General features: G+C 51.2%; 7 protein-coding genes across 7 annotated transcripts; 2 read left to right on the forward strand and 5 right to left on the reverse strand.

Annotated features, from left to right (window-relative positions):
- Positions 1–892: 892 nt before the first annotated feature.
- Positions 893–2,175, forward strand: CC1G_05773 (hypothetical protein; the record flags this gene model as incomplete). Its single annotated transcript, XM_001834584.1, has 5 exons — positions 893–971; positions 1,024–1,304; positions 1,373–1,451; positions 1,502–1,890; positions 1,948–2,175. The coding sequence occupies 5 exons, from the start codon at positions 893–895 to the stop codon at positions 2,173–2,175; spliced, it is 1,056 nt and encodes a 351-aa protein (XP_001834636.1).
- A 133-nt stretch (positions 2,176–2,308) lies between these two features.
- Positions 2,309–4,888, reverse strand: CC1G_05774 (mannosyl-oligosaccharide 1,2-alpha-mannosidase; the record flags this gene model as incomplete). Its single annotated transcript, XM_001834585.1, has 9 exons — positions 2,309–2,468; positions 2,517–2,686; positions 2,742–3,226; positions 3,274–3,366; positions 3,421–3,514; positions 3,624–3,729; positions 3,957–4,141; positions 4,243–4,360; positions 4,419–4,888. The coding sequence occupies 9 exons, from the start codon at positions 4,886–4,888 to the stop codon at positions 2,309–2,311; spliced, it is 1,881 nt and encodes a 626-aa protein (XP_001834637.1).
- An 890-nt stretch (positions 4,889–5,778) lies between these two features.
- CC1G_05775 (hypothetical protein) lies at positions 5,779–7,002 on the reverse strand (the record flags this gene model as incomplete). The annotated part of the gene is made up of 4 exons (XM_001834586.1): positions 5,779–6,033; positions 6,095–6,520; positions 6,570–6,850; positions 6,909–7,002. The coding sequence occupies 4 exons, from the start codon at positions 7,000–7,002 to the stop codon at positions 5,779–5,781; spliced, it is 1,056 nt and encodes a 351-aa protein (XP_001834638.1).
- A 1,142-nt stretch (positions 7,003–8,144) lies between these two features.
- CC1G_15377 (hypothetical protein) lies at positions 8,145–9,037 on the reverse strand (the record flags this gene model as incomplete). The annotated part of the gene is made up of 2 exons (XM_002910053.1): positions 8,145–8,537; positions 8,987–9,037. The coding sequence occupies 2 exons, from the start codon at positions 9,035–9,037 to the stop codon at positions 8,145–8,147; spliced, it is 444 nt and encodes a 147-aa protein (XP_002910099.1).
- A 532-nt stretch (positions 9,038–9,569) lies between these two features.
- On the forward strand, positions 9,570–10,444 carry CC1G_05776 (ycaC protein; the record flags this gene model as incomplete). Its single annotated transcript, XM_001834587.2, has 5 exons — positions 9,570–9,810; positions 9,881–10,041; positions 10,097–10,243; positions 10,302–10,321; positions 10,384–10,444. The coding sequence occupies 5 exons, from the start codon at positions 9,570–9,572 to the stop codon at positions 10,442–10,444; spliced, it is 630 nt and encodes a 209-aa protein (XP_001834639.2).
- Positions 10,445–11,967: 1,523 nt separating this feature from the next.
- CC1G_05777 (hypothetical protein) lies at positions 11,968–13,427 on the reverse strand (the record flags this gene model as incomplete). Its single annotated transcript, XM_001834588.2, has 2 exons — positions 11,968–13,338; positions 13,392–13,427. The coding sequence occupies 2 exons, from the start codon at positions 13,425–13,427 to the stop codon at positions 11,968–11,970; spliced, it is 1,407 nt and encodes a 468-aa protein (XP_001834640.2).
- An 847-nt stretch (positions 13,428–14,274) lies between these two features.
- On the reverse strand, positions 14,275–15,125 carry CC1G_05778 (ycaC protein; the record flags this gene model as incomplete). Its single annotated transcript, XM_001834589.1, has 4 exons — positions 14,275–14,335; positions 14,396–14,619; positions 14,672–14,832; positions 14,888–15,125. The coding sequence occupies 4 exons, from the start codon at positions 15,123–15,125 to the stop codon at positions 14,275–14,277; spliced, it is 684 nt and encodes a 227-aa protein (XP_001834641.1).
- Between the last annotated feature and the right edge of the window lie 266 nt (positions 15,126–15,391).

The following is a 15,391-nucleotide window of genomic DNA, read 5'->3' on the forward strand; positions in this document are numbered from 1 at the left end:
CAGGTGTAAGATACCATGGAAATCGGCTGGTTTGTAATGATCTACCCTCACGGAGGGCCATGGTGTGGCCTAAGGCACCGTCCCTCAATCGCGCCGAATGTGGCGAACTACGATCAATCTAATCTAATCTAGTCTACTACTGTACGTCCATCTCCACGACATATGGTCGGGCCCCTCGTTGCGATTTTCAATGAGTTGGCCATCCTTCCTGCCATTTCCTCCTCCTACATGAAAGGGGTTCCTCGTTCCACGTTCAGCGGTCAAGAGTGGTAATGCCGCCATGACCGACGCGTCTGTGCCAATCAGTCGAGATAGCCGGCCTCGGGAGGTCTGCATTCCAGGTTGCAGAAAATATTTCTGTCCCTCGTCACAAATTTGATAGTAATCACGGAAGACTAAGAATAGTCGCTGGGACTTGATTCAATGTAAAATTGACTTACATCAGCGCTCGTGAAGTTCGGTGATGCTGCGCGCTGTTCTTTAAGCAACAAGCCTATCAGCTTGACGCTGATGAGGGAGAACTCGGACATCCGGACAGGCGGGAGTTAGCTGATGGGCTAGTTCAATGCTGTTCCATCTGATTCGGAGGCATGAAGTGCGAACGGAAGACCGAAACACTAACACTTCTGGAACAAAGCTTCCTAGCCTCGCGCGCACCGTCCATGTGGGCATTGATTGGGATTACTCTAAGTAGATAGGCTATTGTCTTATGTATCCCAAAATCTCGAGATTGTCAGCCTGAACTAATGGGATTCAAAGCTCCTGCCAACGGCTGTGACAAACTATTGCGAAGCGAGTTATAGCCTCTAGTGCTCTAGTTTCTATAAAGAAGAGCTTGAGGTTTCGCTTCAATACCAGGCCCATCCCCATCTAAGTTACACTGACTGCAAACATGTCCGAGTCATTCATGTTGGCCGAGGTAGTCGCTAGCGTATTCTACATCTCCGCCCTCGTTACCATCTTCGAAATCGGTAAGGCTTCTGCTTGCTCGCCCTCTATACCTAAATAAACGCCCTATATCAGGACTCCAATGTTTTATGACCATCTTCGGTCTCTTCCTTTACCTCCAATCCACGACCGAGCAACGTCGCGGCCGACTCCCTTACATCGTCGTCAGCTTTGCCATCCTCTTCATATCCTCCTTCTCAGCGGGCCTAGACGCGCTCGTCACTTTCCGATCTCTGTACACCTCTGCTGGCCCCCAGGACTACATTAGAATTATCACGATTCTGGAGAACGGCTGGCACAGGGTTGCAAGCACCTTCTGTGCTAATGCATATGTGCTCATTGGGGATGCCGTCTTGGTGAGTGAGAATAAACAGGCTCGAGTGAAAGGAGTTGGACATTGGGACTCACTATTGCCCTTCGACAGCTCTACAGATGCTACGTGATCTGGATGGACAAACGTTGGGTCATGGCCGTCCCCACTCTCACCTACCTCTCCACAACTGGTATGACCCATAGCCCATTCCCAAGTCCGCGCATCTAACCCTTCCACCAGCCGTCACATTCAGCACAGCCGTTCTTTCGATCAAACAAAGTACCCTCGGACCGATGCCCGAATCCGCAATCCACACATACCGCAACCTCACCACAGCTTTTATTTTCCTCACCGTGGCACTCAACATCATCCTCACATCTCTAATCTCCTTCCGACTCCTCCGCGCTCATAAACAAATCGCGTCCGTCCTTCCAGATCGCGACATGAGTTACGTGTACAAAAACGTCATCACGATCCTGGTGGAAGCCGCCCTACCCTTGACGCTGACAGGACTGGGCTATGCCCTGGTGGAAGTCGTCCGACTGGCCATCTTTTGGAAGAACCGACCAGAGACGATGGAGTTGGTGCGCGCCGCGTATGCCTTCGCCATCCTGTATTATGCTTTCGCGGTAAGATCCCCCTCCCGAATCGAAGGACGGTCGAGAACTGCGCTGACAAGAGAAAAGGCGCTCTCACCACAGATGATCATTTTCAGAGTGACAACTGGTCGATCATGGATGAGACACGAAGAAGCAAGGTCGGCAGCGCCATCCGGACATCCTTCTCAGCCCCTCAGATTCAACCATGCGCTCGCTGGGGACCCTACGTCCTTTGCTTCGAGCCTTGTCGCCGGCTCCAGAGGAAGCCACGCCAACGACGCGTCCGAGCCCAGTCTAGCGGGCAAACCAACATAACCGCCGACCCTTTTATCTTTCAACCTGTTTCAGTTAATGTTCCTTATACCTTCCAGCCGAATGATTATCCAATGAAAAACCTATATCGAAAGCAACCGAAAAATGCAAGGGGTATAATAAATAAGCTTTAAACCTACTCCTCAACGATTCCAAACTTCCTCTTCTCTTCACTCGTCCATTCGAACACAGGGAGAGGGTGGGCTTCGGTGTTAAACACCCATTTATCGAGGGAGATCGGGTCCTCGTCGTCAAAGAGGAGGTAGAGGTACTTGAGCGTTTCAGCGAGGAAGAAACTGGGGAAGAATAAGTTGCAGAACGGGAACAAACGGGATGAATCGCACCTGGGCATATCATCTATAATAGTAGGCGTCTCTTGATTGACGTGGTGAACGCTCCCATACCCGAACGGCGCCTTGGTATGTTTCTCGATAGCCTGGTACACCTCATAACCTCTCTCCCTCCACACCTCGTCTCCAGTCGTCTTCCACATCAAATAGATACTCTCAACCGTCTGTGCTCAGAAATGAGCAACCAATCCCCCAAGCCGAGCGGACCAGAACACGTACCTCAGGGCGCATAAGATACCGCTCAGGCCACGCGTTCCTATAATCCCGCCTCCCAACTTCCACTTCCCTCGGTGGCTCCGTCAACCCCGGCGGTTTCCCCTTACTCCCCTTACTCTCCCACTTCTTCAACGCATCGACCCACTTCGGTCCTCCACTATTGAAGGTCGTGCCATCGCTGCTCAGTCCGCTCTTCTGGTCCTTGTAGATCATCCAGCACGTGTAGGTGAGACCCTCGGCGGCCCATTTATGCTTCTGTTGCATCTCTTCCGGGAAGAGCTCGTGGAGTTCGCGCGGACTGAGGAGTTGTGGGAGAGCGTGGGCGCCGAGAGCGAAGAGACCTGGGAGGTAGCAGCCGAGATGCTCGTGGTTGTGCGAAGGGTAGGGTGTGGTGTAGGCCCCACCAGACAAGTCGGTTAGGTAGAGCAGCCCGCGGGAGGGAGAGACATAGAGGAGATTGTCGATGACTCCTTCCATGGATTTCAGGTCTGGAGCAAAGTCAGGCCAGGATTAAGGGCGGGTGCAAAGGACGGACATTGTTTAAGAGCGCGCTTGTCGCCCATCATGAGATATTGTTTGAGGAAGTACTCGTAAGTGCTGTCAGTGTTGGCAGCAACGGTGTAACGCCCTTCACTGCGGTCAGCCGCGACGTCGGACCGAGTCAGTTTACAGCGTCACTCACCGCCTGTAGGTCCTCCGTTGGCAATCGACCAATTCTCAGCGAAGAGGTTGTTGTACGTCTTGGCATTGTACAAATGCTCCATGACGTACTCGACCTTCAAAGTCGTCAGTACGGCGCCCCAGTAAAAGAAAATGGGATTCGGCACAAAATCCGGATTCATGGCATGGTTTTGATGAATAAAATGATTGAGTTAAATAACGTACCTTCTCGTAGTATTCTGCTTTGCCCGTCATCTTCGCCATATACTTGAACTCCAACTGACAGCTCCCAATCTCCGCCAAAAGCCCTGCACCATAGGTAAGTTGACCTCTGAATTTCCGATGTCAACAAACGATCGATCATGGAGGGTAGGAGAACGAGAGTATTGTGGGTTGGAAGGCGATTTCAAGGTGGAATTGAACCAGGTCCAGAGGTACGGCATTTCGAAAGGAATGGAGAATGGAGGCGGAGATCAGTGCCCGAGAGAAATGGCGGAGGCAAAAAAGAAATCACTGATCAGTCCAGGCTGGAAGTAACGTGGAGAGGGAACCACTTACGTGACAGGTGCTACAGCACCGGCTGGGAGCTTGGACGTTGTATTGAAGGCACGGATGAGCTGTTCGCCCAAGTCATCCGCAAGCTTCAACATGAGCTTGTCACCCGAAAGAGCGTAAGCTGATAGATAGCCGCCCAAGTGCCTGATCACAGTCTCGAAAAAGGGAATGAGTCCACCACCAGCTGCCTGAAACGCGAGGTAGCCGGGACGACCGTCAGGAAGGAATCAACGGGGTTGAAAACCGTGGATCAATGACTTGTGGGCGCGTAATAGACAATTGTACCCACAGTGGCCGTGAACTTCTGATTCTCGATGAGCTTCGCAGCCTCGTAGAACTCATCTTTGAGACCCATGAGCCACATGGTCGACAAAGAGTCGACAAGGGTGACAGACCACCCATTAAAACTAGTTCAAGACGAAACGTGGTTAAACGAGACACGAGCTGGAACACCTTGAGACTCACTTGTTCTTCCCGCTCCCCGAATTTGGTAAAACCTCGTCGTAGGGATAGCCCTTCTCCATGTAGGCGTCCCAGGCGTACATGAAGGACTTCTTGACTTCCTCCCTCCTGGACTCCCATATCTTCGAAATTTGAGGTGGTGCTTTAGGTGGTGGATCCAACTCGTCCTCTAGCCCAACGCCCACCGGAACTCCTCCGAGACCCCCGTCAACGCCCACGTCGTCCTCGATGCCTAAATTCGGTCTGATCCCTCCCCTCCAGCTTTCGAATCTATCTGATACGGCCCACGGCGAAAAGAACCACCCCAAAGCCAGAAGTGAGATGAGTAGTGCCACCCATCGTAGCACTGGCCGACCGCCCAGCTTCGAGAGGGAGAACCGACCCGGGGCACGACCTTTGAGACTGGTCCCACCTGTGGCCGCCAGAGGTATTATCTCGTCGTTGTGTAGTGGAAGTGGGCTGCGAGGCGACATCGTGAAGTTCCTTCCCCCTTGTTACTTTGGTAATTCAAATCTTCTTAATCAAAAAACAGTCGCAAAAGTGTTCGGGGCTTGCCAGCGAATAGATCGGTGGTGTTTAGTTGCGGATCTAAATTGGATTTCAAAACATTTAGTACGTCTGTAAGTAGACCTTGAAGTTGAGAGAGAAAGGACAGGTTATGTCGTGGAGGGAACGTGGAAGTAAGAAGGAGAGTGCTCGGATGAGAGATTCCCTGAATTCGATTTGGCTTGTGCCAGGTCAGATGCCAAGCCAGAGAATCCGATGCCCGGATCAACCAATCTCCCGCCAGCGTCAACTCAGCGCTCGGTGTTGCTGGCGGAGGTGAATATGTTCAAGTTGGAAGGGCGGTATTACTTCAAGTGGAGAAAGATATGTAGGCTTTCAGCACATAGTTCAGAGAGTCGGGGACAAAACCCACCACCAAGACGAGAGAACGAAGTGAATGTGAGAGCTTCGAATAGTGTCACAAGATGCCTCGGGATGAACCATGTGAGCCCGCGCCAATGCGATGCGTTGTTAAGAAGGTGGAGTTCGTGACCATCCAACTACATGTATACTATATATCAATCTTATCTGATCTGAACTGCTGGCGCCTAAAACATACTGTGCATGGGCTCCCGCTGTCGCTCCACATCGATAAGCGCCCATGGCGCAGACCTCCTTCCCGATTTCTTCCCCGCCGGATTGGATAGTGGGTTCCCCAGAACAGCAATTAATGATTCATGATAAGTCCGAGGCGACTCGTATGTGTTTCCCATTAGCACCGGTTGAGTACCCAACGCATACACTGTAGAAAACCCTTCGGATCTATATAGTACAGAGTTATAAAAATAGATATGCCCATTGTCACAACCTAGAGCCCCTAAACCTGAGTGTCAATCCGAAGTCCTGAGCTTTTTGCAGCAGACTTTTCATGCAACTGGGAATCGGACCCGTCCATATCCATCTGGCCTTGTCGATGGGATTCCTGCCCAGGAGTTGTCATAAAGGTATTCTCCGCTGGTTCATGACGGAATCCCAACGCCTGAGAGAAGACTTCTCCTGATGAATGTGAAGGAGGTTTCATCCACGAGCGACCTGTCGTCACTCGGAAAATGATCATTTGAGGCGCGAGTTGCTAGATGACGACAAGCAAAGTTCAGTATCGTTCAACCTTGAGACGGGGCATGTTCTCTTACCGCTGCGCTCTCATAGATAGACCTCAGCACTGTGTCCAGCTTGATAATTCTGTTCGCACCCTCCAGAGTCGTAGGCGCCGGTGTTGACACCATCACTACCCCACTGATCAGTCCGAAAAGCGACAACGGCAGCGCTGACTCGATCAGGATGGCCACTACGCCAGAGTATACCCCAAGCTTTCGCCCAGGAATGGACTGCGAAAACTCCATCCGCGCACGGACAAGTCTGTACGTAATCAGACCAGTGCAGAGGATGTTATTGGCGACGTTGAGGAGGGTGAAGGTCGTCGTCATCGTGCGGGTCTCGGTGGTGACCAGATATTCGCGTGTAGTCAGGGCGCCGAATGGGATGACGGCGATGAACGTTAGCACTGGGAGGACTAAAACCCATCTCTTGTGCGTCCAGATAATGTACGTGCGCCAGAGCTATATGAACGATGAGACATCGTATTGCAATTGAAACTGTGAAACCCACCAGTAGGCCATCCGCGACGAGGATATACAGTGTCCAGAGTATGCCCGCCAAGATCGTTGCCCACATCCAGGGGTCATCATCCCACTGCATGACAAACTCTTCACCGCTCGCCGGCAAGTACAGCCCGTAGAAGATACGAAAGACGTTCAAAGAACAGTGAAGGAGTGAGCTGATAACGAGATAGATCGAGAGCAGGATATAGGGTAGTCGTCCTTCTCGCTGATGCTTTGGTGTCTCGAGGAAGACTGAGACGCCGTGGACGCACATGAAGAACAGGATACCTGGCAGTGCCTTTGGTCAGTGTATCAGAGAAGACGCTCGAGGAACAGTGGTGCCGACCTTGTACGAAGATATCCTGTACAGTGATACCATAGAACGCGCCAGCAGCCGTGAACCCATATCCGTTGTAGTCTATTTCGCGTTTCACAGGCATCGCGGTGGATTCCAATACAGGAGAGCGAGAGTGAAGTGGTGAGTTGTGCTGCAAGTGAAGCAGCTACGAAGGAGCCAATTGAGAGCGCCCCACCCTTTTTTATACTTCTCCCTGACACCAAAGCGAAGGAAAGCCCATTGGACATCCGCCCTGTTTTATGTCAATGAATGGAGATGGGTACTGTCAAACTCGTGACGGTGCCCCGAGGATCGGCAAGGTCAATGTCGGCGACGCTTCCAGGGGTCCACACATTTGATGTTTCGATTCTCGAGAATCATCAGTAAATAGAGGCGACATAGAGGCGCGAATCTGAATTTGGGAGTCTATCGGTGGAGGCATTGGCAGGCAAGAAACCGGCTATTATGTTTCGAGAATAGAGGTTCGCTCTCTCTTGAAAATGGGAAGGATATGGAGAAGAACCTTGAATAAAGCATTCTCATGTTTACCGAGAATACATACTACATTGCGCCACAGGCGCTAGTTGCGGGGCACGGCGACTTTGAATAGCCATCATATTGGTGTCATGCGCTCAGGACAGAATTGACCGGGGAAAGCTATTGCACTGTCGTCCTGCAGTTCGGAGCTTCGTTGAATACATACTCTCGAGTGCTAAATTCACCTCCGTGTAACCCGATGGAAATTTGAATGATTATTGCCAGTAAATAACTACTTTCAGTTACCGCCAACCTAACGCAAGGTGGGCGCTGATTTTGTGATCCGCCGAGTAGCCAGTGCATCATCAACGATCAGTTGGGCGCTCGCCGTCGATGTGAAAGCGCGCTTTTCTCGGGAAGCTGAACCGGTGGATCATCCAACTTCGTCACCCTCCCCTCTTGAGTCGAGAGGAGCCAACGCGTACATTAACACGATCATCACTATAGGGCGGTGTCGAGTCTCCATCTGAAAATCTTTGAAAAGTCGAACCATTTGGGAGGCCCCTCTGCCCTTCCATCATGTTATCACGTCGACCGTCCAAACTCTGTGGACACTTCGAATCTGCTCTCCGCAATTCCCGGACGCCCATTTGAAGTGGCCCTCCTGAGTCCTGAAAGGTTTTCCCGTCATAGTACTGGGTGTCGGACGAGAAAATAAATCGAAAAAGAAATAAAGAAAGAAAGAGCCCCCAGAGACTCACGTGAGGTTCAACTGGAACCTGAGAGTGACATCCGCTGAATTGGCATTGAGGGTATAAAACCGGCAGGTGGTGATTCATGCGTGGCAACAGTCGTCATTTCCGGTAGCAGCTGCTGGTTATCTTCAATAATGGTTGAAGAAAGCGCAACATTACCCAACTGCGAAGCAATCGAGTCCTCTGATGCTCGAGCGTTGGTTACCCTTTCCCAGTGCTTCGTAAAGCTCGACAGAACAGAGGATTTCATCTTTGGAGGTCGACCTCTTCGCACACACTGCTTCCTATTCTGATCCTCCGAGCCTTTGGGACGCCCGCGTTTGCGTTTCACCGGGATTTCAGAGACATTCCGGAGAGTTGTGTCCATGCTTGGGTACGCGGATTTGAATAAGGTTGATGCTAAGAGCTGTATTTCGAGTCAGTCCCGGCGGAGATTACACGCTCACCTTTTTCGCATCACCTACCACGTCTTTTCAAAGTTCTTTCAGTTGAGGGCGGTATGGGGGTTCGAGGAACGCCAGAACAATGCTGGTAATGTAAAACAACGCCTGAAATAACATAAAGGAGGTTGAACCGTCATAGTCCTGGGTTGTTATCTGCCCGGCAAAGTCCGAAAATTCCAACTCTTTCGCCAATTCCATGAGACAGCGTGCTTGAAATTGCTCCAAAGTCAACATAGAGAATCCTCTAGTACATAGCTAGTCATATATGCAAAAATATTGAAGCTTTCGGCAGATGTCCTTTCGCAATTCAGAAGTCGCGTCACAAAATACCGAGTGGCAGATAACACCCCTATGTTATCTGCCCGTTATCTGCCATTTGGCACGTGCACGTTTCCCGCGCGTGATAGCCAACCCCAATATGGATTCTCGACGACGCGCCAAGGGCCTTAAAGTTTCCCTCCATTTCTCACGGAGTGGTGCAATAAGATTTCCTAAAAAGAACATCGCATTCCCTTCATTGGTCACCCGTATGTTGCTTGCCAATACGCTTTTGCTATCCGCCGATATGACTGGGACTTGAGTATTGTCGTTCCTGGGTATACCGTTCCCAGCCTCCGATACAGAAGGAGTATTTTTGGATCGGCGTGGAGTTCCCCTTACCTTGAATGAGTGCCCCACCTCCCCCCAATGGAAGCGGAGAGTGCTTTCTTCCTGACAGCCAACGCTTCTATGACGAGATGCTTACGCTCGTGAAGGGAACGTGATTTATTGGCTGAGTGTCAATATCGTCGCGCTGACTGAGAGGAACATGCGTCCTGGTTTACGATCCAGCAAGTTGGACGAAAATGGTCGAGGGTTGTACACGAAGTGGAGCCTCAGAAACCATATAAAGCCTACCAGTTCTCTCGCTTTAAACCCAGCTCGAGAACCTCGTTCAACACCCAATATCCACTCAATCCTCAGCAACCAAACAGCCAACAACCATCATTTCCATGATGCACTTCAAGTCTCTTCTCATCTCGTTTGTCCTCACCACTCAGCTGGTTGTCGGCGCGTTCAACTACACCCGTCTCGACAAAGAGAAGGCTGCACTCCTCATCGTTGACCACCAAGTCGGCCTGATGCAGATAGTGCGCGACATGGGTCCGGAGGAGTTCAAGAACAACGTCTTTGGCCATGCGGCCATTGGACAAGTATTCAATTTGCCGACCGTAATCACCTCAAGCTCTGAAACTGGTATGTGAAACTGCACGCGACATCTTTCTTCCAAGAAATGTCTTTAACGATTTATTAACCTGAATTCGAGGTCCTAACGGGCCCATCCCCCAAGAGATCCTCGACATGCATCCCAACGCTACGGTCGTTCGTCGAAGCGGTGAGGTGAACGCCTGGGACAACGAAGAGTTCCGTGCAGCGGTTCGAGCTACCGGCAAGGACCAACTCATCATCGCTGGTATCACCACCGACGTGCGTTCTTGCTCATTCACACATACACCGTTGACTGACGAACTGTCCTGATCAGGTGTGCATTACCTTCTTGGCACTCTCCCTCGTCGAAGAAGGCTACACCGTCTTCGCCAACTCTGATGCTTCAGGAACCTTCAATGTCAAGACCGCTGATGAAGCCAACGCCCGCATGCAGCAACGCTGGGGTTCAGGTCCTTTCCCAGTTTGCCGTCGCCACCGAGTTGATGAGGGATTGGAGGAACACACCCCGAGGTGCACAGATGTTGGCTTTCTTTGACAAGTACGTCTCGTTTCTTCATCCCATCGAGGATTAGGATGACCAACACTTTGCAACACAAATAGGTATCTCCCCTCTTATGGATGGGTCGCTCGCGCGCACGCTGCTGCCCAAAATGCCAACTAGTTTAGCAGGTTCTGGATTTAGATCTATGGCCTTTCCTCAGTTCCTACTTTCGCTCGGCTACTACTTGGTTTGATAGTCAGTGTCCCGTTGTACATCCGTCTGCCTGTCCTTCACTGAGAATAAAATCACTGGATATCCCAATCTGTAATTATCGGCTCATTAGACTATTCCTACGGTATCGAAACAATGTCCGCCGTTGCACCATCCTAAACCATTACAGTCGATACGTCCAATTCCAAACCCTCAACAGCACACTTCCCAAGACCACTCTGAAGAACAGCAGCAGCCGCAGAGCTCCACGATGTGTGATACCCATGCCTGGACGATTCCACAGACCACTTCCACCCGCCTCAATGGAAACCTCTCTCTCACCGTGACAAGATCGAAGTCGGACTGGGATTGAACGGACAAGCTCCGCCACCTCGACTCAACCATCTGGCAAAAGAGGTACAACCCCACCCCTGTGCCTTCCTCGTTCATCTGCACCTTGAGCTCCTCCAACTTGGGCAAGATGTGCCCGTACGGCGTCAGTCCGTCCCCGTCTCCGATTGCCATATACAAACTTGGATCCGCGATGGAATGATAACGCCCGTCGTCCAGCATCGCATCCCACAGGTAGTCCATACATCCCTCCGTGGAGCCAGACGAGACGTGCAGGTGCGTGACAAAAGGGGTATACTGGAGGAATTGAACCAGCCCTGGACCGCCGTCGATTCGGTGGAGAGCGAGGTTCGTGAGATGTGTTCCTATACTTGCTTTGTGGGCCAGTTCGCAGGCTCATGGCAGCTTACGAGTCCGTTCATGAACTATGGTAGGCCTGAGGGCGCTCGCTGGCGCACACCTTCGGTGCGCTCGTGCTCGCGCCAAGACTGGTCACTGGTGCCCATGCCATTCACATACTTTATTTATTACAGTTCTATTATACTTTCAGTTTAGCCTTCAGTAACATAGAACACTTAAATGTAATTTAACATACTCATCGGAATTTAACTAACAAATTACAACTATCCTACACCAGGGTCTGATAATCATGAATATAAATGGCTCGAGCACGAATTGAACCCCCAATCTCGAGATTTTAAGGCAAATTCCGATCGTTTTGATGATAAGTCTGATGCCATCAAAGCGGCCCTCCGAGACCGGCCAGTGGCGGTCGTAAATGGAAGAACTCCTATTTCGCCCCTATTCTGAACCCTTGTAATGACGTCATAACTAGTGCTGGCGGAAAAGAACGAGTTGCGTTTAATTCCGTCATATGTCTGGACACCCAGGCTTGCTTAAAACTATCAACAGTATCAAAGATCACAGCTCTAATCAAGTTTTTTGCTCAAAATAGCATGCTGCATAATATGCCTTAGGCTGACAGCTGTTGCAACATCCATTAATGAAATCAAGGAAGCGCCTAAAATGAATGTTAAAATGAAGTCTCATTAAAGGACAATACAGAAGGCATCACAACGTTAAATGAAAAAAGAAGTAAAGAAGCCATCAATACCTGTCCATCAAATCCTCGAAATTAAGGCCTAAATGAAGTCTCGTTTTCGAGCTGCATAGAAACGACTCCTAACGGACTCGTAACACTTGAACGAGTCGAGGAGGGTCCAAGAAGCCGATGAGGGGTGGTGCAATGGAATGACGGGGAAATCGAATCCTTGTTTCGAGTGAGAAGCAAGGGTGAGGTTTCGCGATGACAAGAACTGGGTATTTCGGACTGTGGTGTGGAAAAGGAGCGGAGCTGTCGCGTCGTTGTCCGCATGTTGGTCCCGTACGACACCTTTCTCGTTGAGCACCAGATGCAAAGTGTGCAGGTACGTGGGCAAGACCGCTTCCCCTGGTGTAGGATCAGCCACGTCATCCACCAGCCACCCCACCGTAGGCGAGTCCATAGGAAACACCTCGAAACGTCCAGTCTCCAGCGAAAGACTTCGCGATAGAAGAAGTCTCCATATGTGAACTGGGATTGGCTGAAGTATCGAGAGCGACGTCAGTTTTTCCCAGTTAAACAGGGGTGAGAGGTTGGCGTGGAACAGGGGGTCGAAGGGAATGTGATAGGGGTTATCGTTGAAGGATACGAGCTCAGGCCATGGAACATCGAGTGTTACATCTTGAAGCTGCGGCGCACAAGCTGACGAGAAAGGCGAGATTGAATGGTGCATGGCGGCGAATTGCGACGAATGGCGGGGGTCGTCGAGGTAGCTTTGATAGCTCGCACGCAGCACGAGAGTTGTCAGCGGCCTGGTATGGATCCATTTCACCTGCCGCGCAGATACGCATCCGGGTATATCTGTTAGGTAGTCCACCTCCAATTCCAACCTCTCAATTCCGGGACCACGGCTTCCATATCCTTCATCGAGAACGAAACCCATGGCGTGATCCTCTGTTATCTTTCCCCCAGAAACCCAGCCTCCATCTAGCCCAAGAACCACCTCTAGGACTCTCTGGCAGAATCCATCGTAGGCCTCCGAAGACTCCCAATCCGTTCGGAACCCGGAAGCGAACCGAGAGACTTTGAGCTTCAGGGAGGAGAGTGGGAGAGGATAAGCGTTGGCAAGCCACGTTCGAGTGATCCAATGCGCTCGGCTTAAAGGGATGAGATGAGCGCTCGACCTGAACGGTTGACACGTCGGCGGAGCGACGTGGACATGGCCGGGAAATGATATCGAAGGTTGCGAGTTGGATATAGGCGAATGTGGTTTCCGACTGGGTGTGACAGCGACCTCCAAATTCATCCATAGGAAGGGTATCCTTTCAGAAAGGTAGCGCCAGTAGCGGCAGACCTGGCAGAGCAGGAGAGGAGTCCGGTAGGGTGTGGGCAGGTGACTCGCATCTGTTAAGCACAGTAAGAAGATGTAGGCGAGGATTTCGGGAGGAAGGGAATGGATGTGCGTTAAAGCCTGCAAGGCCTAGTATCAGTCAAGCGCGTATCGAAGTGGAGTCAACGAAGTACCTGCTGGTTCGTTGCGTGAGTGATTGCTATTGCCATTATCTCCAGAAGGGCGGCGGAGTGATAAGACCTCTCGCTTGCTCAACGGTCCAATTAACAGCGGAAAACTGAAACCCGTCAGGTCCGTTCGTTCAAGGGGAGTTGAAAGACTCACAACTAGGGGACGCAGTCCAGTCTGATTTTGAATTACACCAGCGGAAGGGGGTAGGGGAGCAAGGTTGGCCACGAGAGACACAAATCATCTCCCAGCCTGGATACGCTGCTTGCTCCGCATGACGTCTTGCCCAACTGCTTCGTTGCCTCCGAAACAAATCCCATGCATGCCTCCGACTCGATGGTTACGCTCCGAGACTAATCTCGCAATCCAATTGGCCAGTTGAGTGCTCCGATCATATTCGACGTGGCCACCTCGTGGCGGGTGCTTGCAACAGTGGATGTCCGTCTGCGTTCATCTGCCAACGATGAAACACAGGTGAGACCTGCGACCGTGGACACAAGGGCAACCCGGGTTTGACCGACGGTCCGTATGTACTGAGCGAAGTTCTCTGGAAATGTGATTCTTTCAGGTTGAGAAAAGCATGACGGAAGGTATGGCTCCTCTGAAAGAAGCTCGTGGCGTGGGCTGAAAAATTCAAGGTAGACGTTCCCTGTGAACGAACGACAAGCGCTGGGTGCTCTGGAGAACGCGTACACAAACGCAAACAACCCGGTCCGACTCGGACCATTCGCCCCCAAGCATAATACGTACGCCGTTAGTTCAGGGGATTTAGGTACTGGTATGCTTATTGGGCATATAAATGATTCACACTGTGGGACCGGATGCATTGAGAATGGGTACTACCAAGTCTACACCACTGCTCAGCGACAAAACTAATCACCAATACGATTAGTTCGCTTCAATCGCGGCAGCATGCGCACGAGCAATCCAGGCATAAGCGGGAAGGTATCTGCGAAGATCACAGCAAGTGAGTACAGAGATCAGACTCCCGCTACACTGAACTACCCACCTGTCGTAGAATGGAATCATCTCAGGCGCTCCAGGCGTGGCCCTCCAGTCTCTCATCAACTCCGCCGAAATCGCGAACATCGAGAGGACCTGTACTCCAGCATGTCGCATACGCGCGTTCGCCTCATCGGCAATCCTCTTGCTCATCGTTCCAGAGGCATCAGAGTTGGCAAAGACGGTGTATCCCTCTTGGGTGAGGGAGAGGGCGGCGAACGTGGTGCAGACCTACGACGGGAATAGTTTGGTCGTGGAGATCGAAGAATAGTAGTAGACTTACATCAGTGGTGATTCCAGCAATGATGATTTGATTCTTCCCCGTTGCTCGGACTGCAGCCTTGAACTCTTCGCTGTCCCATGAGTTGACCTCTCCGCCACGCCTGACGATCGTAGCGTTGGGATGCATATCGAGGATTTCCTGAGGAATAGGACCGTTCGGGCCTACACTAGTGTATTAGATCATGTCGGCAGAAAGAGGCGCCAAGGTCAAACTCACCAGATTCAGCGCTCGATGTGATGACTGTCGGCAGATTGTACAGAGCTCCCAGGGCAGCATGGGCAAAGACGTTGTTGCGGAACTCTTCTGGAGTTTGATCCCGCACCATTTGCATCAGCCCAACTTGGTGGTCGATAATGACCAGCGCCGCATTGTTCTTGTCGATTCGCACGTATTCGAAGGCCAGAGCGAGCTGCAAGAACGCAGCGACGAAGAGGAGTGATTTGTGGAAGAGCATCCTGGATGAGGGGAAAGGAGTGACGATTATTGGTTTGAGGGCAGCCCTAGAGAAGTGGGCGAAGAAATGATTGATGGATAGCAGTAAGCTTTGAGCGCAGGATTATATACGCAAGCATGGGCTTGACTAAGGGGGGACTGTGGGCGCCCTGTATGCAAATTCACTTTCACTTTGGGAATTCTCATACAAACGGAGAAAAACATACATTGAAAACTGCATTGGCAGCCCGCTTTCATCGCCTACATACTATGCGAGACCACAGCCTC

The sequence above is a fragment of the Coprinopsis cinerea genome, assembly GCF_000182895.1.
Source record: "Coprinopsis cinerea okayama7#130 chromosome 12 map unlocalized cont3.12, whole genome shotgun sequence".
NCBI classification, from domain to species: domain Eukaryota; kingdom Fungi; phylum Basidiomycota; class Agaricomycetes; order Agaricales; family Psathyrellaceae; genus Coprinopsis; species Coprinopsis cinerea.